The sequence below is a fragment of the Hyperolius riggenbachi genome, chromosome 4 (assembly GCF_040937935.1).
Source record: "Hyperolius riggenbachi isolate aHypRig1 chromosome 4, aHypRig1.pri, whole genome shotgun sequence".
In the NCBI taxonomy this organism is placed as follows: Eukaryota; Metazoa; Chordata; class Amphibia; order Anura; family Hyperoliidae; genus Hyperolius; species Hyperolius riggenbachi.
The window spans coordinates 30933487-30960097 of NC_090649.1; the positions used below are offsets into that span (position 1 = coordinate 30933487).

General features: G+C 48.0%; 1 protein-coding gene across 2 annotated transcripts in view; it reads left to right on the forward strand.

Moving 5' to 3' along the window:
- Positions 1 to 26611, forward strand: part of LOC137570323 (C-type lectin domain family 2 member D-like) — a 106550-nt gene that overhangs the window by 71510 nt on the left and 8429 nt on the right. For both annotated transcript variants that reach the window (XM_068278969.1, XM_068278970.1), the window contains 2 exons: positions 3341 to 3486; positions 7806 to 7915. In XM_068278969.1, coding sequence (XP_068135070.1) covers positions 3341 to 3486; positions 7806 to 7915 — 256 coding nt within the window. The remainder of the gene's footprint in view (positions 1 to 3340; positions 3487 to 7805; positions 7916 to 26611) is intronic.

Sequence of the window (26611 nt, forward strand, 5' to 3'; positions counted from 1 at the left end):
TACCATATCTGGACAATTTCTTGATACTGTCCCACAGTGCAAAAGACCTAGAAAAGGATCTGTGTTTTTGTTTTCAGACCCTAAATGCCATTAGCTGGGTCATAAATTCCAAAAATTTAAATTAGGTACATTGTTACAATTTACAATATTCCTGGGGTACCTTTTTGACTCTGTATCAGAAACCATATTTTTGCCACAGAAAACAAAATAGAAAAGCTCACCAGAAAAATTCTGGCATGACACTGAGAAGTGCTCGTTATTGTAGGGTCCATGACATCTTGCATTCTAGTGGGCGCAGAACACTCCGTGAGTGATTTTTAACCTTCTTGTCACAGAGAGTGTAGAAAACTAGACCACACAAGAACACTAGATGCCAGGACAAGGCAGTCACTGGCCTTGTGGTTAAATCTCCTAAACCTCAATTAGGGATGTCCATGGGTTATAAAGCCTTCAGCCTAAATAACTACATATACTAGTTCTAGTGGATGGGGGGCACGCTTCCAGCATTTCCATGTCCAGGGAGTTTGGAGTCCAGACCTCAAGGTGAACCCCTCCAACTTCAAGTAACTTTTAGCATTCAGAGCAGTAATAGTGGCCTTCTAGGAGAGTCTGAGAGATCAACATGTTTTGATTGGTCAGGCAATGTTGTGATCATATCATACTTAAATACGTAAGCATGGTTGAGAGTCCAGGATCTTGCTTCATCTCTCGAGATTATGACATGGGCAGAAAGCCACGTGAAGTCCCTTACAACCACCCACATATGAGGGCAGACAGACTCAACAGAAACTCGCTAGTGGAAGCAAGAGTGGGACTTTTGTCCAGATATTTTCCAGGAGGTCACAATAAGAGGTGGATTCTTAAATTGGTTATTTTCACCTAACCAGAAAATGCGAAGGGTTTAGACTACTGTTCCATGCTTGCATTAGTCATACCCTTGTGCAGAGAGCTTCTATATGCTTTCCCCTCCCTCCTTCAACTTCCTTGCCAACGTAATGGGGAAGAATGCACAAGAGAAAGCTACGGTAATTCTAATTGCACCATGGTGGCCAAGATGGGCTTGGTTCTCTCTGGTCAAGTCCATGGCCATTAAAGGGAAACTTAACTGTAACAAAATAAGAGTTTCACTTACCTAGGGCTTCGACCAGCCCCCCTCAGTCCTCCTGTGCCCGCGGTGTGAAGAACTAATCCTCTCTTCCCCCGCCGCAGCTAACTTTCGGTTTAGCCAACTGATCAGTCGGTAGTCCACTGAGCCTGCGCAGCCCTTGGAACGTGTGTACCCTGGTACGCATACACGTCATCGAATACATCCTGCGCAGGCACAGTAAGAGTGAACCACATATGTGTTCGATGATGTGAATGCGTACCAGAGTACACGCAGGCTGCGCAGGCTCAATGGACCAAAAGGTAGCTGCGGCGGAGGAACAGAGGATCAGTTCTTCATGCCGTGTGCACAGGATGGCTGCCGGGGGGGGGGGGTTGGGGGCGGGACTGGTCGAAGCCCCTGGTAAGTGAAACTTTATTTTGCTACAGTTAAAGGGATACTGTAGGGGGGGGGTCGGGGGAAAATGAGCTGAACTTACCCGGGGCTTCTAATGGTCCCCCGCAGACATCCTGTGCCCGCGCAGCCACTCACTGATGCTCTGGCCCCGCCTCCAGTTCACTTCTGGAATTTCTGACTTTAAAGTCAGAAAACCACTGCGCCTGCGCAGCTGCATCCTCGCTCCCGCTGATGTCACCAGGAGCGTACTGCGCAGACACAGACCATACTGGGCCTGCGCTGTGCGCTCTTGATGACATCAGCGGGATCGAGGACATGGCAAACACAGGCGCAGTGGTTTTAAGACTTTAAAGTCTGAAATTCCAGAAGTGAACCGGAGGCGGGGCCGGAGCATCAGTGAGTGGCTGCGCGAGCGCAGGATGTCTGCGGGGGGCCGTTAGAAGCCCCGGGTAAGTTCAACTCATTTCCCCCCGACCCCCCCCCCCCCCCCCCTACAGTGTCCCTTTAAGGACCTGTGTCCTCTTCTTCTGCGGCGAGGTCTACTATCTCAGAAGGGCAATACCATCCCAACCTACAGAGGCTTCACCTAACTGCCTGGATCCTGAAAAGGTACTCCTAAGAAACAAGGGTTTCTCAGATGGAGTTTTAAATACCATGTCACTAAATAATTTACACTAAAGTGTGAAGGATATTGTGTGGGTGGAAGCAGAGCAGTTGTTTTCGGCGCAGCAGATTTGGGCGCAGCACTGAGTAACTTCGGCCCGTCAGAAGACAGAGCTGAAGTTACATATAAAACACTATAATTCGGCCTCCAGCTATTGCTGGAAGCTGAATTACATCATTCCCCACCATCCACGGTGGCCTGGAGGGGGAATAGTAATTAGACGCCGGGAACTTGTGCAGGAGCAGGATAAGCCATACCGGCTGTATCCTGCGCCCAAGTCCCCCGGCGCCAACTTGATACGTATGCGGTGGAAGACCAGAGAAGGTCTACCTATAAGAGATACTGTAGAACATTATCGACATGAACCTAGCAGTCAGTACCATCAAAAGTACAAGTAGTAGCCTTATCAGTCTTTCTAGACAAATGCCTAGCTAAGGATCCCTAGAGCTTTTGGCTGGGCTGTTCTAAAAATTAAACCAGTAAGGTATGAAAACCTTAGATATTTCACTAAAACTTAAGTGTGATTAACGTACTATTAAAGGATTTGAGAGTGACTCAGAGCACACATGGGTTTGTACAGATAAAGGCATAATGAGGAAGGTTTTTGCAGACAAACACACCGGAGGGGACATGGGGAAGGCGACCAGACCAGAGGGGATGGCAACAGCACACAGGAGGGGACGGGGGATGGACAGCACACCGATGCCAGCAAACAAACTGTAGCTCCGCCCCTTTGCACATGTACCAGATAACACATTTCGTTCTTATTCTGTGTTCTACTGGAGAGGAAGTCCAACATCACCCTATGATGCTCATGGGGTGATGCGGTGCTGGACTAGATCTGCGGCGCCCCTAGAGATTAGGCCAAATGTGCCCACGTAATCTTTAAACTGTGTGGAGCAGGGAGTGTGGCCGACCTAGCAGTGATCAGAGTGTCGGGATACGCCCAACACTTTGATGTGAAGGGGAAGATTTTATCAGCAGCGCCATCTAGCGGTGGCTACTTTGCCTAGGTTGGGTTATAGGATTGAAAACTGTTAAAAACGGATTAGCTCCCAATGTAAAATCAGTCACATACATGTAAAGTGTTTTTGTTTGTTTTGTTTTTTCAGCAGTTTTTAGCTTTGTCAGCAGCAATTCAGTAGTGAGATCTCTTCCGTTTGTGTTTTCAACAGGTGGATTTCAGTCCTGCCCAGATATGTGGCAGAAATACAAGAACAAGTGCTACTTCGAATCAAACAACTCCGCTTCTTGGGAAGAAGGCCAGAAGAACTGTGACGCTAAAGGGGGGTCCCTGATGACCCTGGATGATACGGCAAAGGTACAGGAGAAAATGTAACACCCTGCATATCATGTGGAAGTTAGAATTTAGGGTCTAAAGGTGGCAACACACAATACAATAACAGCAATTCGATAAAAATTATCCGATTTTTCCGAGAGATCGAAAGCTCTTTTTTTTTTTTTATTCGAGTAAGAAATCTAATCAGATTTCCCATTTTTGTTCAATAAAAGTCTATTGGGAGTGCTAGATTTTGCTTATCAATTTTTATGAAAATTGAATGGCGTGTGGTAGTTTCCTTATATTTACATTCAATGTTCTCAGTTTTCAATCATTTCTTTCATAATTGGGTGAAAATTGACCACACGTGCGCAGTATGGTCTGTCTTCGGGAAGACTTCCGAAGTCTCATGCGGCAGGGGAATTTAACGGGAAGCCAGCGCAGCACCGGGAGAGGAGAGGGAAGGCTCTACAGGACCCAGACCCTCTCCTCTCCTTAGGTAAGTATCTGGTTCCTTTTTTTAAAAGACTCCCATCAACTTTAAAGAGACTCTGTAACACAATTTTCAGCCTTATTTCTTCTATCCCATAAGTTCCTACACCTGTTCTCATGTGGTCTGGCTTACTGCAGCCTTTCCTAGTTGCACTGTCTCTGTAATATATCTAATCTTCTTTTCTTTGTCAAGCCTTGTCGACCCAGAGAGGAATGCACTGCCTCTGCTGTGATAGGGAGAAGTTATGCATGCCCCCTGCAGGCTCTCTGTGTGTGCTTCGTTTATTAGTCACAGACAGCTCTCTGCTCCCAATTTCAGCTTGTCTGAGGGGGAAGGGAGCTTCCCCATGCCGAGAAACAACTTGTAGTATACTGTAACATGAGATATATACACAAACATCACTTTCTGGTTAGCGGACATGTTTTTTGTTTGTAAACACTGCCTAAAACTGGCAATTAAAAGCCAGGATCACAGCGAGGAGCGACGGAAATGGCAAAGAGGGATCCAGGAGATCACAGTGAATCGATTGGTATGTTTTTTTATTGCACAAATCGGACAGTACAGATTTTCTTTAAATGTTACAATCAGTCAGATTAGTGCTGATGGTGGGTTGGACATGCCACACACCAGCTGCATTGGCATGTTCCATGAGCAATGATGTCATTATGGGCGTACACGTGTTGGACACGGACAAGAAGGGCCCTCAAGCTGCTAAGTTGTGGGGGAGGGGAAGTAAGGCTTCTGTGAACCTGCCATACTGTCCTGTGGGTGGAGGCTAGGTCCACTTTAAAAGACCCAAATTTTCCAGCTTTAAAGCACACCTGAACTGAAAGGAATATGGAGGCTGGCATATGTACTCTCCTTTAACCACTACCCAACCACTATATTAAAAGTTTCCTTTTGCCTCTGTTAATGGCAAACGGATGTTTTAAAACATCACCCGCGGAGACACACATCTTTGATTGGTGAACAGGATTGCCCGCCGCTGCTGCTGGCGTATACGCGATCGCTCCCACCAAGACTGACATCTTTGAGTAGTGAACGGGAACATTTATTCCCTGAGCCAATCAAAGTGCCTGTTATGGAAAGATCATGGTTTCAACAAGAAGCCAATAATCTTTCCTGTAACATTACTGCCTGTGTGCTTTGAACTTTATAGTGTGAAGGTAAACTGAGGTGCCAGTAGGATAAAAAAAAAAGGTAAAATAGAGGACGCGGAGGAGGACTTACCGCCTCAAAGTTGAATGATCCTGCTTCATCAGGCAATAGGGCTGGAGTATACAGCTGTGGGTCAGGGACTGTAGGCTTAGATATGACATGCATTTGCATAAAGAATTAACAAATGAGTAAATAAATACATATATACATATGATATTCCTGCGTATAAGACTACTTTTTAACCCTTGAAAATGCTCTGAAAAGTTGGGGGTCGTGTTATACGCCGGGTGTCATTAATGCCGGGTGATACGCTCCATCCTGTTACTGCCTCTCAGATCTCCCTGCTGAGGGAGCGCAATCTATACTTCCATACCGCTCTGATAAACAGGTAGACAAGGAGAGCTGACCAATCCGCTTAAGGAGAGTTGACCAATGCAACAAGTCAATGACTATATCTGGTAATATACTGGGTAACACATCCAGTACAGCACCAGTATCTGTTCATACACAGCAGCAGTATATGATTTTTTTATTTTATTTTCATTTGATGTGCGTTGGAAGAGGGGTAGTCTTATACAGAGAATATATCCCAAACTCTATATTTTAACTGGAAAAGTTGGGCGGTCGTCTTATACGCCCAGTCGTCTTATACGCCGGAATATACGGTACATAAATATACAGATAAATTATATAGAAAAAAAATGTACAGTATATACAAAAATATGTGCTGCAAGTTTGTATGTATTCATTTATTTTTTTTACATATACATTTTTCTGTATATTCACAAATTTATTTACATATGTATTTATTTACTCATTTGTTTATTTTTCCTGCGAATGCATGCTATATCTAAGCCTACAGTCCCTGACCCACAGCAGTATACTCCATCCCTGTTGCCTGATGAAGCAGGATCATTCCTGCGAAACACGTTGTACCGAATCTTGGGCAGTATAAATAAAGTATCTTGTTGATAAATTATTACTAATCTGTGTCTACTTGGAGGCGGTCCACCTCCGCCTCCTCTATTTTTAAACATTTTACCTTTTTTTTTTTTTTTTAATATCCTACTGGTGCCTCTGTTTACCTTTACATTGTACAAGTCCACCCTTGGTGGAGGGGTGGCATCCCCTTTTTTGATCTACGGAGAGCGACTTGGGGGACAGGTCAAATCCCCCCACCTGCTTATACAGTGGTTGCCTTAGTGGTAATTCACATTTGTGAGTATAACGATTACATTATCTCATCCATAGCCAGTACACACTACACTACATTGGGCTCTTGGTGTCGCCTTTTTTGAACTTGATAGGTACATGATAATATGTCCTTATGCTATAATCGCTATTAAATCATCATTTGACCTTTTTATATCTAACTTTTATTGGATGTAATTTGCAATAAAACAGAGATCATTTGGATGACATTTTAAATATATTCTTATTGAGCGCAACCAATTAAGCATCTTAGTTTAACTATTGATGTTCACATGCTACGTATTAGATAGGTTTGAAGCTCTGTAGCGCCCTCTGTGTATTTTCATTTTCTCGTAGCGTGGATCGGGGAGGGAGGCCCTAGAGCTGCGCAGCCGTGGCCTCCTCCGGCGGCCATATTTGAGGAGGCAGGAGAGCCCGACCTGGGTTGTGGGGTCGGGGTCCGGCCGGGGGGGAGGATAAGCAACGGGGACCCGGCGGAGCTGCACGGAGGGCGCGGATGGTGTCCTCCGTGCCTTCCAACGTCATACAGGTACAGACCTTTTTTTTTGTGATTTGGGCTCGTAAGTCCTTTAACCACATATGCACCGGCCAAGTTTTGTGTAATCTGTGCTGCGTGGGCTCTCCAGCCCGCAGCACAGATCAGGTAATAGGCAGGGCAATCAGACTTCTCCTTTTTTTTTTCCCCACTAGGGGGATGTCCTGCTGGGGGGGTCTGATCGCCGCTGGCTTGCTGTGCTTAGGGGGGGGGGCTTTGAGGAGCGCTATTCCCCCCCCTCCCCCTCACTGTGGGCGGCACAGAATGGCGATCCGTCCCGCCTCTGATAGGCTTCAGAGGCCGGGAATCGCCGATCTCCTTTACGGCGCTGCTGTCACAGCAGCGCCGTGCGACATAAACACCAGGGATTTCTTCCCCAGGTGTTTACATTTCGCCTGCGAGCCGCGATCGGAGGCTCGCAGGCTGGTCACAGAGACTCGGCCGTTTCCATGGGCCTATCGGCGTTGGCTGGTCGTTAAGTGGTTAAAGTGTGTGGCATGCAGTTAGTTTTCAAGTGTACCATAGATGATTAAGTATCAAAGTTTTATACATACCAGGGGCTTCTACCAGCCTCCTCTGCACCGATCACTCCCACGTCGCTTTCTCGTTCTCCATTTAGCAGCCACGTAAGTTTGGCCGGTTGTGGCCAGTCGGCGCATGCGCAGTGCGGCTGCGTGCACCCCCGTCTCGCTCTCGCGGCTGGAAGCTTTCTGCAGCAGAACTGCGCAGGTGCAGAGGGCTCCCGGCCATGGGAGTGTGGCGGTGCGCTCGGCCGTGCATGTGCAGTGCGCACCGAGTCGCAAAGCTATTGGGGCTGCTAACAGGAGAACGGAGAGTCAGAGAAAGATGGCCTGAGAGCAATCTGTGCGGAGGGCACTGGAGGAAGCCCCAGGTATGTATAAATCTTTTATACTTGCTTGTCTCAGGGTCTCTTCAAAAAATGTTTGAATTTCTGTATTACAGGACTTTCTAGTGAATGGAAAAACCCCACTGGATCATTGGATTGGCCTGAGGAAGAATTTTACCGCACACTGGAAGTGGATGGATGGAACGGTCTACAATGGCACAGTGCTGTGAGTGTTATGATGAACTAGATGCTCACATGTAGCTAGTCTGATATAAAACTATAAGCTCTAGATGTGGTCAGTGCTATGCCAATAATTCCAGATTGAATGAACACTTAATGCAGCTTGTATTCAGCATGGAGGGCCAATCAAAATCATCAAAAAGTGTCCAGTTCCAGGTGTGTCGTAATTACCTTGACCATCTCTGCTTGGCACTATTTTTATTTATAATGTAGTTATATAGCACTGACATCTTCTGCAGCACATTACAGAGTACATAGTCATGTCACTGACTGTCCACAGAGGAGCTCACAATCTAATCCTACCATAGTCATAGTCTGATGTCCTACCATATTATTATTATGTGTTTATATAGCACTGACATCTTCTGCAGCACATTACAGAGTACATAGTCATGTCACTGACTGTTCACAGAGGAGCTCACAATCTAATCCTACCATAGTCATAGTCTAATGTCCTACCATATTATTATTATGTATTTATATAGCAGTGACATCTTCTGCAGCACTTTACAGAGTACATAGCCATGTCACTGACTGTGCTCAGAGGAGCTCACAATCTAATCCTACCATAGTCATAGTCTAATGTCCTACCATATTATTATTATGTATTTATATAGCAGTGACATCTTCTGCAGCACATTACAGAGTACATATTCATGTCACTGACTGTCCTCAGAGGAGCTCACAGTCTAATCCTACCATAGTCATAGTCTAATGTCCTACCATATTATTTTTATGTATTTATATAGCAGTGACATCTTCTGCAGCACATTACAGAGTACATATTCATGTCACTGACTGTCCTCAGAGGAGCTCACAGTCTAATCCTACCATAGTCATAGTCTAATGTCCTACCATATTATTATTATGTATTTATATAGCAGTGACATCTTCTGCAGCACATTACAGAGTACATATTCATGTCACTGACTGTCCTCAGAGGAGTTCACAGCATAACCCTACCATAGTCATAGTGTAATGTCCTACCCTATTATTATTATGTATTTATATAGCACTGACATCTTCTGCAGCACTTTACAGAGTACATAGTCATGTCACTGACTGTCCTCAGAGGAGCTCACAGTGTAAACCTTCCATAGTCATAGTGTAATAGTCACTATCCTATTATTATTATGTACGGCAGTCCTCGGTTAACGGACGAGGTAGGGACTGTAGGTTCATTTTTTTTTTTTTCAATATTTAAATTTTTATTGCCAAACTTGCTTAGATGAACAGTTTATGTATAGTCATTCAGAAAAGACAATTGGCATGACTTTATACATATAAGCAAGCATTGTCAAGAAAACAATAAAGACAAAACTGAACTTCTATTTTAAACAACTAAAGAAGATACAAGAGAAACACTTAGCTTGAGTGACTCAACTGCTCTTGCGTATACCGTAATGGTGGGGCTATAGAGCACACATACTGGTAGGGCTAATGAACACTGTGAGTTTAGTGGGTTCAGGACCAATGTGCAACTATATTTAGAGGTTAACTCGAAATATGCCGGAGTTTTTCCCCATGTTTAGGTTGATGGTAGTTTGAGCAAGGATTTGTGTAAACAGTGGCGGGTATGGATCTTGCCAGCTAGATGCGATTGAGTGTCTTGTTACACACAAGATTTGTGAGATCTCTAGCCGGTGCGGGGAAGGTATCAAGTCGAGATCAACATGCAGTAAGGCTAGTTGAGGCGGTAATGAGAAGGGGGGTCCAAATGTTTGTTGAAATGTACGCTGAAACTTCTTTCCAAAAGTTGAAAATGGGCTTACAGAACCATAATATATGAGATAGTGTGCCTAGACATCCACAGTTCCTCCAGGAGTCATGTGAGTGCTCTTTTTTGTACTTCGACGCACTGGGGTAACATACCAATGCAGCAGGATCTTCTGGAACGTTTCCCAGTGAGTTATACATCTAGAATATCTAGATATAGGAGTTGAGGTTAGTTGGATTTGTTCCCTGGTGATAGCTACCTTCAGTTCGTATGACCAGTATCTGACATATTTCGAAAGACAGTGTTTAGAAGACCTAAGTATTTCCATGTTGCACAGGTATTTGTGCTTTAATTGTAGGTTCATTCTTAACCTGAATGCGTTCTTAAGTTGGAATATTGTGCTATCTCTGTCCCCTTTGCGTCCTATGTGACCCCCTTTGCCTCTCTGTCTTCCTCTGTGCCTGTGTGTCCCTTTCAATGCCTTTTTTTTTCCTCCGTCTCTGCTTGTTTGTCCCCCCTCTGTGCCCCTATACATCCCCCCCTCTGTCTGTTTGTACCCCTTCTGTGCCTCTGTTTGTACCCCCTATGCCTTTGTGCCCGTTTTGTGCCTCTGTTTGTAACCCTGTGCCTCCATTTGCACCCCCCTGTGCCTTTTTGTACACCCTGTGCCTCTGTACCCTCCCTGTGCCTCAGTTTTTACCCCCTGCGCCTCCGTTTGTACCCCCGTGCCTAAATTTGTAACCCCTTGGGCCTCTTTACCTGCTCTCTGCCTCTGCTTTTACCCCCTTGTGCCCCGCTTTTTCCCCTCCCCTGTGCCTCTGTCCCCATGGACTCACCTTCCACCCTGTGTCCAACGCTGTCTGTCCTCTGCTCTCCGCCTCCTGCTCCCTATAGCCGCGTACAGCACCGCTAGATGCAGCATCGCTTCCTGTATGTCACATGGCATATAAGAAGCAAATGGATGCTGCATCTAGCGGTGCTGTACGCGGCTATAGGGAGCAGGAGGCGGAGAGCAGAGGACAGACAGCGTTGGACTCGGTTTGGAGGCGAGTCCAACACTGCTGCAGGGACATGCGCCGGCACTCGGGGAAAGTTTGAAGTCACTTCTTCAAACTTCCCCCACGTAGAAATGACGTCATCACAACTGTATCGGGTCGTTGGTATGTCGGGCATTCGTAAGTCGGGGAATACCTGTATTTATATAGAACTGACATCTTCTGCAACACTTTACAGAGTACATAGTCATGTTACTTCCTGTCTTCAGAGGAGCTCACACTCTAATCCTACCATAGTCTAATGTCCTACTATATTATTATGTATACAATGTAACCTTACCATAGTCATAGTCTAATGTCCTACCATATTATTATTATTATGTATTTATATAGCACTGACCTCTTCTGCAGCACATTACAGAGTACATAGTCATGTCACTGACTGTCCTCAGAGGAGCTCACACTCTAATCCTACCATAGTCTAATGTCCTACCATATTATTATTATGTATTTATATAGCACTGACCTCTTCTGCAGCACTGTACAGAGTACATAGTCATGTCACTGACTGTCCTCAGAGGAGCTCACACTCTAATCCTGCCATAGTCTAATGTCCTACCATATTATTATTATGTATTTATATAGCACTGACCTCTTCTGCAGCACATTACAGAGTACGTAGTCATGTCACTGACTGTCCTCAGAGGAGCTCACACTCTAATCCTACCATAGTCATAGCCTAATGTCCTGCCATATTATTATGTATTTATATAGCACTGACATCTCCTGCAGCACTTTACAGAGTACATAGCCATGTCACTGACTGTCCTCAGAGGAGCTCACACTCTAATCCTACCATAGTCTAATGTCCTACTATATTATTATGTATACAATGTAACCTTACCATAGTCATAGTCTAATGTCCTACCATATTATTATTATGTATTTATATAGCACTGACCTCTTCTGCAGCACATTACAGAGTACATAGTCATGTCACTGACTATCCTCAGAGGAGCTCACAATCTAATCCTACCTCAGTCATAGTCTAATGTCCTACCATATTATTATTATGTATTTATATAACACTGACATCTTCTGCAGCACATTACAGAGTACATAGTCATGTCACTGACTGTCCTCAGAGGAGCTCACACTCTAATCCTGCCATAGTCATAGTCTAATGTCCTCCCATATTATTATTTACTAGCTGATTGCCCGGCGTTGCCCGGGTATGTATTTGGCTGGTGTTGGCTCCGCCTACTTTTTCTAACCCTAACACACAATTGCTCACTGACCAAGTTTGTGAGCTTTGCGGTCTTTCGTATCAATAATCTGCATTGAAATGAAACACATCTGATTGGCTGTGTGTGGCTCCACCCCCTTTTCTGAATTTGAACCTCAGTCACCCAATAACCAACTATACCAGGTTTGAGGCCTGTGCCATTAACAGTTCAAGAATGGTAGCAATTAAATATTCCCCCTGAAAAGCAACAGGTGAAGTTTGATTCACTTTTGCAGGCTCCACCCACTTTTCTGAATATTAATCCCAGTCACCCAGTGACCAACTGTGCAAAGTTTAAAAACCCTGCCATTAACAGTGTAAGAATGGCTGCAGTTTACATTTTCCCAGTGAAATTTGTATTTGTCTCCACCCACTGATGACCCGGCCTTGCCCGGGTATGTATTTGAGTGGTGTTGGCTCCGCCCACTTTCTAACCCTAACGCACAAACACTCAATGACCAAGTTTGTGAGCTTTGGGGTCCTTGGCATCAATAATTTGTATATTCCCATAGAAATTAAACAAATCAGATAGGCTGTTTGTGGCTCCGCCCCTCTCCAGCATTTGAACCCCAGTCACCCAATGACCAACTGTAGCAGGTTTGAGGAATCTGGTATTAACAGTGTAAAAATGGCAGCAATTTAAATATTCCACTTGAAAATCAACAGGTGAATTTTGATTGGCTATTATAGGCTCCACCCACTTCCCTGAATATTAATCTCAGTCACTCAGTTACCATCAGGGCAAAGTTTGGGAACCCTGAAATAAACAGTGTAAGAAGGGCTGCAGTTTACACTTTCCCAGTGAAATTTGTTTTTGGCTCAGCCCACTTGTTGTAACCTGGACACAAAGTCACTACTCAATGCCCAAGTTTGTGAGTTTTGGGGTCCTTGGCATCAATCATTTGTATTTTCCCATGAAATGAAACAAATCTGATTCACTGTTTGTGGCTCTGTCCCATTTTCTGAATTTGAACCTCAGTGACCCAATGACCGAATGTACCAGGTTTGAGGTTTGTGCCATTAACAGTGCAAGAATGGCAGCAATTTTAATAATCTCCTTGAAAAGTGACATGTGATTTTTGATTGGCATTTTTAGGCTCCACCCACTTTTCTGAATATTAATCCCAGTCACCAGCTATGCTAAGTTTGAGAACCCTGCCATTAACAGTGAAGAAGGGCTGCAGTTTACAATTTCCCAGAAAAATCTGTTTTTAACTCCACCCACTTTTTGTAATCTTGACACACAGTCAGGGCCGGCCTTAGGTTTCACAGCGCCTTGAGCGAAACCTGATTTTTGTTCCTAGAACAGTGGTTCCCAACCTTTTTGACGTTGTGACACATCATGCCAAATGTTCAGATCTCTGTGACACATCAGAATCAGAATCGTTTATTTCGCCAAGCATGACTGGGTCATGCCCGGAATTGGTTTTAGCATCACAGGGCAGCTCACAAAAATAAGTTACAGTAGAGACATAACGTAAGAACAGTGCACAACATTACATTACAGCAGAAATATACAATGCAAGGAAAACAGGCAGTATCATACCCCCAGAAGATCTGCCAACCTTAGTCCACGCCTTCATCACATCCCGACTGGACTACTGCAATGCTCTCTACACTGGCCTTCCAAAAAAGGTCTTGTACCGACTACAGCTGATACAGAATACTGCTGCCAGACTGCTAACCAACCAACCCCATCACTGCCACATAATGCCAGTCCTGCACTCCCTTCACTGGCTACCTATAGAATGGAGGGTCCTATTCAAGATCGGCCTACTGACATTTAAATCCCTGAATAATTTAGGCCCTGGATACATGAAAGATATGTTGCAGCTGCGTAGCAATCCCCGCATTCTCAGATCAACAGGTTCTAATAATCTAGTCATACCCAGAGTCCACTTGGAAACTTTTGGTCCCAGAGCCTTCTGTCATGCTGCCCCTACGTTTTGGAACTCCTTACCTCAACAGATCAGGACAGCTCCATCCCTGGACGTGTTTAAATCCAGACTGAAAACCCACCTGTTCAGTTTGGCATTTGCAGAAATATAACTTTTGTTGTGTGAATACTTCATCCTACTAATTACTGAATCTGAGAGAGCCTAAGCGCTTTGAGTCCTATGGGAGAAAAGCGCTATAGAAATGTTATTGTATTGTATTATTGTATTGTATTGTATTGTATCACAGCAAGAAGCGGCACAACGTACTCAGAAGAATCCAGTACCGTAAACACTCATGGGTCATGGGTGGTGGCGGCTAAGTACAAGTGTGAGGGGGGCACCTTGGGCTTTATAGGGAGTTCAATAGCCTCACCGCTGCGGGGAAGAAAGTGTCTCTGTGCCTAGATGTCTTGGTGGGGATGGCCCGGAACCTCCGACCCGATGGGAGCCGTCGGAAGAAGCAATGGCCTGGGTGTGATGGGTCATTGGCAATCTTTGCTGCTCTAGAGCACAACCTAGAGTTGTGGATGAGCCCCAGAGGGGGGAGGGGTTTCCCAATTATTTAATTATCTGATGACCCTCTGAATTTTGTATCTGTCGCTGGCGGTGGCACCAGCGTACCATACGAGTATCGAGGTGCAAAGGACTGACTCTATGGTGGCGGAGTAGAAGGATTTGAGGAGTTCTTGGGCCATACCAAACTTCTTTAGTTGGCGCAGGAAGAAGAGTCTTTGCTGGGCCTTCTTTTGGGTTGTGATGGTGTTGTTCTTCCAGCTCAGGTCATCGGATATGGTTGTGCCCAGTAGTCGAACGCTGGAAACGATTTCAACTTCAGTCCCGTCGATGAGAATTGGGCGGGGGGTCGTCCTCTGCCTCCTGAAGTCAATGACCATCTCCACAGTTTTGGTGGTATTGAGCACCAGCTTGTTTGCTCCACACCAGTGGCAGATTCTGTCCACCTCGTCTCGGTAGCCCTGTTCATTTCCCTTGCTTACGAGGCCAACAATGGTGGTATCGTCGGCAAATTTGATAACCTTAACAGAGTTATCTTTAGACGTACAGTTGTTGGTATAGAGCGAGAACAGGAAGGGTGACAAAACACATCCCTGAGGGGCTCCAGTGTTGGTAATCCTTGGCCTGGACGAGATGTCGCCCAGCTTAACTACTTGGGACCTGTCTGTAAGGAAGTCCGTGATCCAGCAGCGGACGGAGGGGTGGACACCGAGTTCCTCTAGGTTGTCATGCAGTATACGAGGACAGATGGTGTTGAAAGCCGAACTAAAGTCGAGGAGGAGCATCCTGGCATATGAGTCCGGGCTGTCCAGGTGGCCGGTGATGTACTCCAGGCATATATTGATAGCGTCGTCGGTGGACCTATTTGACCTGTATGCAAATTGGAACGGATCCAGACAGTGCAGTGTGGAGTTCTTAAGGAGGGATAGGATCACTTTCTCAAAGGTTTTCATAGCAACAGAAGTGAGGGCCACAGGTCTGAAATTGTTAAGGTCTGAGACTCCTTGTTTTTTTGGGACAGGGATAATGGTGGACTTTTTAAAGCATGCAGGTACCTTGCCATCTCTCAGGGACTTGGAGTATATGGAAGTGAGGATGGGGGCCAGCTGCCGTGAGCAGGTTTTCAGGCAGGCTGGGGACACCCCATCCGGTCCTGAGGCTTTCCTGGCGTTCAGTGAGGACAGGTGGCGCAGAACCTCCGCCTCGCTCACTACTGGGGAGGGAGAGCTCGGGCTTTGAGAGAGGGCAGTGGGGGGGGGGGGGGGCCGGTACCCCTGTCGGTCTGTCAGGTCCTCGAACCTGCAGTAGAAGCTGCTCAGTTCCTCAACTAGCTCAGCGCTTGGTGTTGCATGGAGAGGGGGAGGCTTGTAGTTTGTGGCCGCCTTGAGCCCCCTCCAAACAGCCCTTGGGTCGTTTGAGCTTAGGTCCTTCCTCATCTTATCTGCATATTCCCTTTTAGCCACTCTCAGTTCTTTGTTAAGGGAATTCCTTGCTGACCTGAAGTCCTCTATGGAGCCGGACTTATGTGCAGCCTCTTTTTGCTTCCGCAGCTTACGTAACTTGTTGGAGAACCAGGGTTTATTGTTCGGATAGACCCTGAAGGACTTTGAGGGAATGCAGGTTTCCTCACAGAATCTTATGTAGGAAGTGACAGTGTCAGCCCATTCATCCAGGTTAGGTGATTCCAGGGCCCTCCAGTCTGTGTTGTCGAAACAGGTCTGAAGTTGTTCTTTTGCCTCGTTTGACCACACTTTTGCAGATTTGAGAGCTGGTTTTGCTGCTTCCAGACGTCTTCTATAGGTCGGGATCAGGTGGATGAGGTTGTGGTCGGATGAACCCAGTGCTGCCCGTGAGATTACTTTGTAGGGGTCTTTCAGGATCGTGTAGCAGTGATCCAGTGTGCTGTCACTCCTGGTGGGGCAGGTAACGTGCTGATGGTAGCGTGGCAGCTCCCGGCGGAGGTTGGCTTTGTTGAAGTCGCCCATTACAATAGACAAAGAGTCTGGTAGGGACGTCTCCCACTGGGTGATAATATCACTCAGATCCCGTTCGGCCAGCTTGACATCTGCATCAGGCGGGATGTAGACCCCCATAAGGACGTAGGATGAGAACTCTGCCAAAGTCTGCCTTACAATTTGGGACTGCAATCGTTATCTTCCCGTTTAATTGGTATGCTTGCTGATTCCTTGCAAAAGTCTGCCTTACAATTTGGGACTGCAATCGTTATCTTCCCGTTTAATTGGTATGCTTGCTGCATACATTGCTACTAAGATTGTTTAATATAAATTTAAGTAGTTCAGCAGTGTTTGTAAATTCCCATATTACATCCTGTGAATCCTTGTGTTCCAGCCCAGTGACCACCAATTATTTATTACAGGCCTGTTTTTTTGGTAGCCACTCCCATCCCCAGCTGAACTGTTTTCTCAATTTCTAATTGAGAATCACTTCCATTTCAGCCATGGCAGCTATCATACCTATTTAAACGCTGCAAGAAGGTCACTTGTGGCCTAGGTCATTTGGTGCCATTTAATTCCTAAGTGCCATTTATTACAAAGTGCTTTGCAACAACTTACCAAGAATTCACCCAGGAATTCAAACAGGAATCAACAGCCAAAGGACTCTGCTGGAAACTACTACTCTGCATCCACAACTGCCTCCAATGCTGTTGCTCAAAATGCCACTGCTGGACATATGTTGCACTACCAAGTAGACTCTTTATGTACACAGGTTTGCTTGCACTAACTGCATACTCATATAAACTGTTTAGGAGTTGGAAATTTCCTGCTGATAATCATTGACACTTACCATGTTTACTGCACTTTTTCTTATGTTCTGCCTGTCTACAAACATCTACAAGTTGCATTGCAATATGCATCCTCCCAGTGTACCTCACTCCATATTCATTTCATCTGCTCTGCTTTGCTCACCTTACTCAGCTTCTCATGAACTGTTAGCTCTCCTGAAATCTCTCTCTCCCTCCAGCAGCTCAAAAACCTCACAAACATTTAAATCCCATTCACATTTGCTTACTCTCTCCCTCCTACTCTTACTTGCTGCTGGTGATATATCGCCTAACCCTGGGCCACAGCCTGCTGCCAGACAAGCATCCCCTGCTGACCCGCTTCACAGCTCTCTGTCCACAAATAACTTCAACACCCATCCTCGCCCCAACCTCATTTCCATCCATCCCACTCACAAGCACATGCTCCCCCTACCCTGCGGTCTCTGGAATGCCAGATCCGTCCGCAATAAACTTACAGAGGTCCACAACCTCTTCCTCTCCAAATCCCTCACCATCCTCGCACTCACTGAGACATGGCTCACCCCCTCTGACTCTGCCGCAGAGGCTGCCCTCTCATACGGGGGGCTCCACCTCAGTCACACCCCCAGACCAGACAACAGGACCGGGGGAGGAGTGGGTCTGCTCCTCTCCCCATCCTGCACATTCCGTGTCCTCACTCCACCTTCCTCCCTACAATTCACATCATTTGAGGCCCACACTATCCGCCTCTACAATCCCCTCCCAGCCATTGTTGCAGTCTTATACCGCCTTCCGGGCTCCACACGACAATTTCTCGACAACCTTGCCTCCTGGCTCCCACACATCCTCTCCTCTGACCTCCCCACCATCATCCTCTGGGATTTCAATATACCCATCAATGAACCCAAGAACTCTGTTGCGACCCGGCTACTCACCATAGCCAACTCACATGGCCTAGTACAACACACCAACGCCCCCACTCACACTGCACGTCACACTCTCGACCTTATATTCACTAAATCCACCACCATTGCAGACCTCGACATCGCACCATTTCCACCCTCAGACCATTACCTTCTCGCCTTCAACCTCCTCACGGAAGGCACCTCCAAACTACCCGCCCACCCACCTGGTCAATGGCAGCGAGACCTACGCAAGCTCAACCCTGGCGTCCTTGCTGACTCCCTCCATGGCCTATCCTCCACTCTCCCCACCCTAACCTGTCCTAATCTTGCTGCAGCTCAGTATCACCAAATTCTCTCATCAGCCCTAGAGAAAGCTGCTCCACCAATATTCCGCCGCAACCGACCCCCTAACCCCCAGCCCTGGCGCACTACCCATACTCGCAACCTCCAGAGGGAAAAACGCGCCACTGAACGAAAATGGCGGAAAACTCGACTAAACCAGGATTTCCTACAGTACAAGACTAACCTGCAGCAGTTCCACACTGCCCTTGCTCATGCGAAGCAGGAATACTTTACCAAGCTCATCGGAGCACAAGCTTCCAATCCCCGGCGTCTTTTTAGCACCTTCAACTCCCTGCTTAAACCCACCCCCCCACCTTCTGTTTCCTCCCTCTCTGCCACAGATTTAGCCACCCACTTCACCAACAAAGTCTCCATCCGTCAGGAAATATCCAATCTTCAATCTTCACCTCCCACCTGCTCACAACCTACTCCTTCTCCACCCTATCCTCCCCTCACCTCCTTCACTCCTACTACCACTGAGGAGGTCAACCACCTACTGCAGACTTCCCATACCACTACCTCCCCCCTTGACCCTATCCCTTCTGATCTACTTCAGCCTCACTTCACGGATCTGGCCCCAGTCCTCACTACCATGTTTAACCTCTCCCTATCCACAGGCACCTTCCCCTCAGACTTCAAGCAGGCCACTGTACTGCCTCTGCTCAAGAAACCCTCCCTCGACCCCTCGCTACCCTCCAACTACTGCCCGATCTCCCTCCTCCCCTTCGCCTCAAAACTCCTTGAGCGTCTGGTTCACAAACGCCTGACCCAGTACCTCAATGCCAACTCACTACTAGACCCACTGCAATCTGGATTTCGGCCTGCCCACTCAACCGAAACGGCTCTCACCAAAGTGGTCAATGACCTTGCCTTAGCTAAAGCTGAAGGTAAATATACCATTCTCCTCCTCCTTGACCTTTCAGCAGCTTTTGATACAGTAGATCATCCCCTACTCCTCCAGTCCCTCCAATCCATGGGCATTCACGAACTCGCCCTGACCTGGCTTTCATCCTACCTCTCCAACCGCTCCTTCACGACCTCCTTCAATGAGTCCTCGTCCACCCCCAACCACCTCTCAGTGGGAGTCCCCCAAGGCTCGGTCCTTGGCCCCCTACTGTTCTCCCTATACACATCCTCCATTGGCAAGGTTATCTCCTCCATGGGTTTTAACTATCATCTGTATGCAGATGACACCCAAATCTATCTCCACACCCCTGACATATCCACCACTACCATGGACAAGGTCTCCTCCTGCCTATCTGCCATCTCCTCCTGGATGTCCGCTAGGTTCCTAAAACTAAATCTAGACAAAACGGAATTTATGATCTTCCCACCCCGGTCATCCCTGGACCTCCCAGATGTGCAGGTCACTGTTAACCACACTACTATTCACCCTACCTCTCAAGCCCGCTGTCTGGGTGTCACCCTGGACTCCACACTCTCCTTCACTCCCGACATCCAAAACCTCACAAAGTCCTGCAACTTCCACCTTCGTAACATCTGTAAGATTCGCCCTTTCCTGACCCCTGCCACCACCAAACTCCTCATCCATGCCCTCATAATTTCCCGCCTCGACTACTGCAATGCCCTTCTGTCTGGACTCCCTAAGACCCGAATAGCCCCACTGCAGTCCATCATGAATGCGGCTGCCAGAATTATCCACTCCTCCCATCGCTCCACCAGGGCGGCTCCCCTCCGTGAATCCCTCCACTGGCTTCCTATCCAGTCCAGAATCAGATTCAAGATATTGTGTCTGACCTACAAATCCATCCACAAAACCTGTCCAACCTACATTTCTGATCTTACTCAGAGATACACACCAAGCCGCTCACTCCGCTCCTCCAATGAACTTCGCCTGACCGTCCCCCGCATCACCCAGTCCCATGCACGCCTCCAAGACTTCTCAAGAGCCGCTCCGACACTATGGAACTCCCTACCTCCACCCATTAGGGCAGCCCCCTCCTTCAACACCTTCAAGAAGGCCCTCAAAACTCACCTTTTCACTCTTGCCTACCACCCCTCACAATTGCTCTAAACCCACAGCCGAACTCTGGTCCCCTACCTCTCGTGTCCCTACCTCTCCCTCTAGATTGTAAGCCTTTGGGCAGGGTCCTCACTCCTTTTGTGTCCTACCTGATCATGCACCTCTATTACTGTGCACCCATGCTATGCATTTGAGTGAACCTAACTTGCCTAACTCCATGCTCCCATCCAGTGACTAAGCATTACCTTGTACTCATACTGTGCTGTGTGATCTGGTTTTCTTGTATTCCTGTATTGTCATATTGCTGTTTGTCACCCCTAAATATTGTCTGTAACCTAAATTAATGTCCAGCGCTGCGTAATATGTTGGCGCTTTATAAATACAACAAATAAATAAATAAACTCTCTGGGTGAGTAGACAGGTCTACAGTTGAGGAGTAGGAGCTCCAGGTCAGGGGTACACTTCCTGGTTAGAAGCAAGGGCGTAGGGATCGCCATAGCAACCATAGCGTTGCTATGGGGCCCCGTGGCTGGCCCTACTCCACAGGGGGCCCGCAGCTGAGACTGAGGACTTTTTAAAAAAAAAATATAAATAACTGCAACAAAGCTGGGCACCACCGCCGGGCCCCCCCTACCTCCCAAGTCCCCGCATATAGCATTTAATGGGGGACTATCTTGGGCTGCGGATTGATCTCTCCTGGCCGGACCCGACAATTACTCTGTAGTTCCGGCCAGGGACTCTCTTCACAAGTGACTGGCTGCTGTTCTCCTTGTTCTGCCCCTCTCCAGCCGCATCAGCCAATCAGAAGAGTAAGGGGAGGCTCTCAGTCCTTTGAACTCAGGCGCGCCAGTTTGTCATCATCAGGAGACAGGATGGGATGGATGGATTACAGACATGCTGCTGCCACAGCTTCCCGGAGGAAGAGAGCCATCCTCAGCACACCTTCAGCAAGCAGTGCACTGTCCCTTCCCGTACAGCACACGAGTGCACTGCTGCTGAGAGAGAGAGAGAGAGAGGCTCCACAGACATGTGCCTGACAACGTGCAGCCCTGCAATGTCAGCTAACTGTAAGTTTCAATTCTATGGCACGCTGACAGGCTGTGTGCAGGGAGCTCACTCTGCACAGAGATGGGGGAGGGAGATAGACGTCTGGGTGCAGACAGAGAGAGGCTACTAAGGAAGTCTGTAGCAGCCAGTGGTCAGTTATGTCCTTTTTCCTGCTTCTTCTCTTCCTGGTATTCTTTTCTTTCTCTCTCCCCAGCTGTATTTTGCCTCTCTACTGTCTCTTTCTTGCTCTCTTCCTGCTATCTCTCTGCCTGTTAGCTATCTCTATCTGTCATCTCTATCTGCCAGCCATCTCTCTGCCTCTAGCTGTCTCTCTGCCATCTCTGTCAGCTGTCTATTTGCCTCTGCTGTCTTTCTCTCTGCCTCTAAGCTGTCTCTTTCTTCCATCTCTGTCTGCCAGCTGTCTTTCTCTCTCAGCTGTCTATCTGCCTCTCTGCTCCCCTCTCTCTCTCTTTCTCTCTTGCCGTCTCTGCCTCTCTGCTGTCTCTCTCTACCATTTCTATCTGCCAGCTGTCTCTCTTTGCCATCTCTATCTGCCAGCTGTCTCTCTCAGCTGTCTATTTACCTCTGCTGTATTTCTCTCTCCCTCTTAGCTGTCTCTCTTCCATCTGTCTGCCAGCTGTCCTTTCTTTCTGTTGTCTATCTGCCTCTCTCTCATCTCTGCCCCTCAGATGTGTGTCTCTACCATCTCTATTCACCAGCTGTCTCCCTTTCTGCTCCCTCCCTTTCTGCTGTCTCCCTCCCTCTCTCGCTCCCCCTCAGCAGTCTCTGTGCCCCCTCAGCGCAGCGGTCTCTGTGCCCCCTCAGCGATCTTTCTCTTCCATCTTTGTCTGCCAGCTGTCTTTATCTCTCAGCTGTCTCTCTGCCCCTCAGATGTGTGTCTCTGCCATCTCTATTCACCAGCTGTCTCCCTTTCTGCTCCCTCCCCTTTCTGCTGTCTGCCTCCCTTTCTCCCTCCCTCCCTCTCTGCCGTCTCTCCCTCTCTGCCTCTAGGTTTCTCTCTGCCCCTCAGCTGTGTCTCTCTGCCATCTCTATCTGCCAGCTGTCTTTCTGCTATCTGCCTCAGCTGTCTCTCTGCCCCCTCAGCGGTCTCTCTCTTCCATCTCTGTCTGCCAGCTGTCTTTATCTCTCAGCTGTCTCTCTGCCTCTCTTTCCCTCTGCCCCTCAGATGTGTGTCTCTGCCAGCTGTCTCTCTCTGCTCCCTCTCTTTCTACCATTTATATTTGCCATCTCTCTCTCTCTCCTGTCTCTCTCTCTCTCTCTCTCTGCCTCTTAGCTGTGTCTCTCTGCCATCTCTATCCGCTAGCTGTCTCTCTCTGCCGTCTCTCTCTCAGCTCTCTATCTGCCTCTGCTGTCTTACACTCTGCCCCTTAGCTGTCTCTCTCTTCCACCTCTGTCTGCCAGTTGTCTTTCTCTCTCAACTGTCTATCTGCCTCTCTCTCTGCCCCTCAGATGTGTGTCTCTGCCATCTCTATCTGCCAGCTGTCTCTCTTTCCCTCTCTGCTGTCTCTCTCTCCCTCTCTGCTGTCTCTCTCCATGCCCCTCAGCTCTCTCTCTCTTTCTCTCTCTCTCTCTCTGTGCATAAATACTGGGTGTGTTTCTCTCTAATTCCCCCTCATTTATGGCTGATCACAAGCTGTAACTTGATCTCTCCCCATGTCAACTGACTGCCATGGCAGATAAGCTCATATGAAAGCACAGGATGTTAACAATTTGTCTGCCTCCATGGAAGCAGGAAGTAGAAACAGTGCAGATTTATTGAATGTTATTCTGCTGTTATGTATCTTTTATAGCAGAGAGGAAGTTGTGAATTCAGATCCACTTTAAAGGAAACATCAGGGTTTTTAAAAAGAGCAAGTCTGCTTACCCGGGGCTTCCTCCAGCCCCTGGCAGCAGCTTATGTTTCCCTCCCAGTAGCAGCTCCGTTCCCAGCTGGTCCGGGTCCCCTCCGTTGCAGCAGTTGACCTGGCGAGGTCGGCAGGTTCTGCACTTGCATAGGCAGTGGCACAATAGCTGTCAACCTCGCCAGGTGGACTGCTGCAACGGAGCGGACCTTGGGCCACCAGCTGGGAACGGAGCTGCGGCGAGGGACACTGCTAGGGTTTGGAGGAGGCCCCAGGTAAGTAGATCTACCTTTTGAAAAAAAAAAATTCCTTTAATCAATAGAGATTTTTCCATCCAGTCTGATTATATTTTAACATAAAACTGATCAAAAATATTGTTCTGAGTAGATGAAAAATCTTTGAGGGTTCGGGAGGGGTGTGCGTGTGTGTGTGTGTGTGTGGGGGGGGGGGGGGGGGGGGGCCCATGAAAAAATTTTGCTATGGGGCCCAGTCATTTCTAGCTACGCCCCTGGTTAGAAGCGACGTGTTCGGACACCATGAGGAGTTGATGTAAAAGCAGACCCCCCCACCCTTCCTTTTGCCTGAGAGGGAGCGGTCACGGTCTGCCCGGATGAGGTTGAAACCCGTGAGGGATAGGGCACTGTCTGGAATATCCTCATGCAGCCAAGTCTCTGTGAAGCAGAGTACAGGGGTGTTGCTTCCGATCTCCCGCTTGTCGCTGAGGAGACGGAGTTCATCCAGTTTATTTGGCAGGGAGCGAACATTCCCTAGGAGGGCCGAGGGGATGGCTGATCTCAGGCCCTTTTTCCTCAGCCTCACTTGAGCACCCGCCCGACAGCCCCGTCGTCGCTGGGGCCCCCTCTCCCCTGGGCGAGACCTGGTAATTTGCTGGATGTGACACCAGACTGAGTCGAATAGGTGCTCATCCTCTGGCTGGGGAGCCCTGCAGTATTCCCACTGGATGAGTTGCGCCCTTGAGTATGCGATGTGAGGGGTTACCGATGGCGTTGGGGTACCCGTGAATGTGGTCATGGTACTGGGCTTGGAGGTAGCAGGCAAGGGCTGACTGCGCACTTCAGGAAGCAGCATACAGCATTTCAGGAAGCAGCATACAGGGTCAAAAAAAAAAAAAGTTCAGAACATACAGCAGCATAGGAAGGCATGTGGCTGATAAGTGCAGAGCAGGGCAGAGTAGCAAGCTTGTGTTGGGAGTTGGAAGTTCGGAACATACAGCAGCATAGAAAGGCATGTGGCTGATAAGTGCAGAGTAGCCCGCTTGTGTTGGGAGCTTGACTACTATTTCAGCAAGCAGCCCAGGCAGTACAGGGCAGAGCAGTGGTTGTGGGTTGGCACACCGGGCAGACCTGCAGAGTAACTGGGGCAAGTAGCCCGGGAGCAGCAGGGCGCAGCGGCAGGTAATGCCAGAAGTAGCAGGGCAGAGTGGCTGGGTATAGTAACTGTTGGGCATGTGGGGGAGCGGTTCGTACCTGTATTGCGGATTTCAGCACTGATGGAGGAGCTGTATTGCAGATTTCAGCTGGAGGCTGGAGAGGAGGAAAAAGCCCGGCCCAAGTCGCTGGGGACTGCGGGGAGCAGGCAGGGCCCTCAAGGTCGGTCACTGCAGTCTGTGTGAGGCCCGCCCGGGTCTTAGGCAGGAGCGCTGGGAGAGACACTGGTGGCCGGCAGAACCTGCCGATGGTCTGTCTCTGGAGCCTGTGGGAACCGGCCGGGCCTGCCTAGGACTATGGCAGGAGCGCTGGAGCAGTCTCTGGGATTCGTGCGGGCAGCCGCTGGTGGCTGAGATCAGGTGATCGCTGAGTTGAAGCAGCGGCGTGGAGTCAGGAGCGCTGGTCCGGAGCAAGGAGCCGTGAGGCTGGTGCTGTGGTTCTGCCGTGCCTGGATACCTCGAGCATGTGCGCATCTGTTTCCAGCACTGGGAGCCGGATGTCTTCCACCGGGTTACAGGAGCGGAGCGGAGTTTTGCTGAGAGCTGCCCGGAGTATTTGGCCGCACAAGCTTAAACTTGCCAGACTCTCCACGTGGATGGCTGTGTGGGTCCGCAGCCACGAACTGCTGCGTTGCCGGGTTTCAGGAGCGGAGCGGTGTTGTTGCTGAGAGTTTTTGGCCGCTCAAGCTTGCCGGACTCTCCACGTGGGTGGCTGTGTGGGTCCGCGGTCTGCCGCGCTGCTGGATGACCTTGGCGCAGCCCAGGGAAAAACTATCTAAAACTACGTAACTATTGAGTGACTAAACTAACCTAAACTAACACGAAAGTAACAAAAAAAAGTGATAAAGTAACAAAACAAAACAGAAAAACTTTGCGGAGCCAGTGTGCTTTGGCAGCCGACCTCAGGCGCCATCTTGGTTGGACACATCACGTATGTATAATACTATTAACCACGAATGGATGGAAAGAATGCATTATCCTGAATACACTTAAAAATGAAGGCTAGAACCTTTCAGGAATATTAATAAAAACAATCAGTGGGACAGTTAGCCGCCTCCCTCCATTTAGAATGATAGCACAGCACTGACAATTTGCACCACGCGTTATAACCACATTGCGCCCCCCCCCCCCCAAAACGCCCCCAGACTCAGTATAGGTAGGTAGCCAGGTATAGGTGCCCCCAGTATAGGATCTCGTGTAGGTGCCCTCAATATAGGTTGCCAAGCATAGGTGCCCTCCATCCCCCCATAGGTAGCCAGGCGTAGGTGCCTCCAGTATAGGTAGCCAGGTGTTGGAGCCCTCAGTAAAGGTAGCCAGACATAGGTACCCTCAGTATAGGAAATCAGGTCTAGGTGCCCTCAGTATAGGCAACCAGCTATAGGCGCCCCCTTGGAAGCTGGCGCCCTGAGCGACCGCTCCGGTCGCTCATATCAAAGGTCGGCTATGCACACAGTCACTACTCAATGACCAAGTTTGTGAGCTTTTGGGTTCCTGGCATCAAAATTGTGCTAATGGAAGCAGTTTAACCAGCAAAGAAATCTGGCTGTTTTTGGCTCCGCCCCTTTACTGAATTTGAACCCCAAACACTTAACGACCGACTGTAGCAGGTTTGAGGCCTCTGTTATTAACAGTGTGAGAATGGCTGCAGTTTCAATATTCCCCTTAAAAATCAATAGGTGAATTTTGATTGGCTCTTGTAGGCTCCACCTACTTTTCAGAATATTAATCCTAGTCACCCAGTGACCAACTGTGTGAAGTTTGAGAACCCTGCCATTAACAGTGTAAGAAAAGCTGAAGTTTACATTTCCCCATGTAAAAAGTTAGTTGTTGGCTCCGCCCACTATTTTTAATCTTGACATACAGTCACTTAATGACCAAGTTTATGAG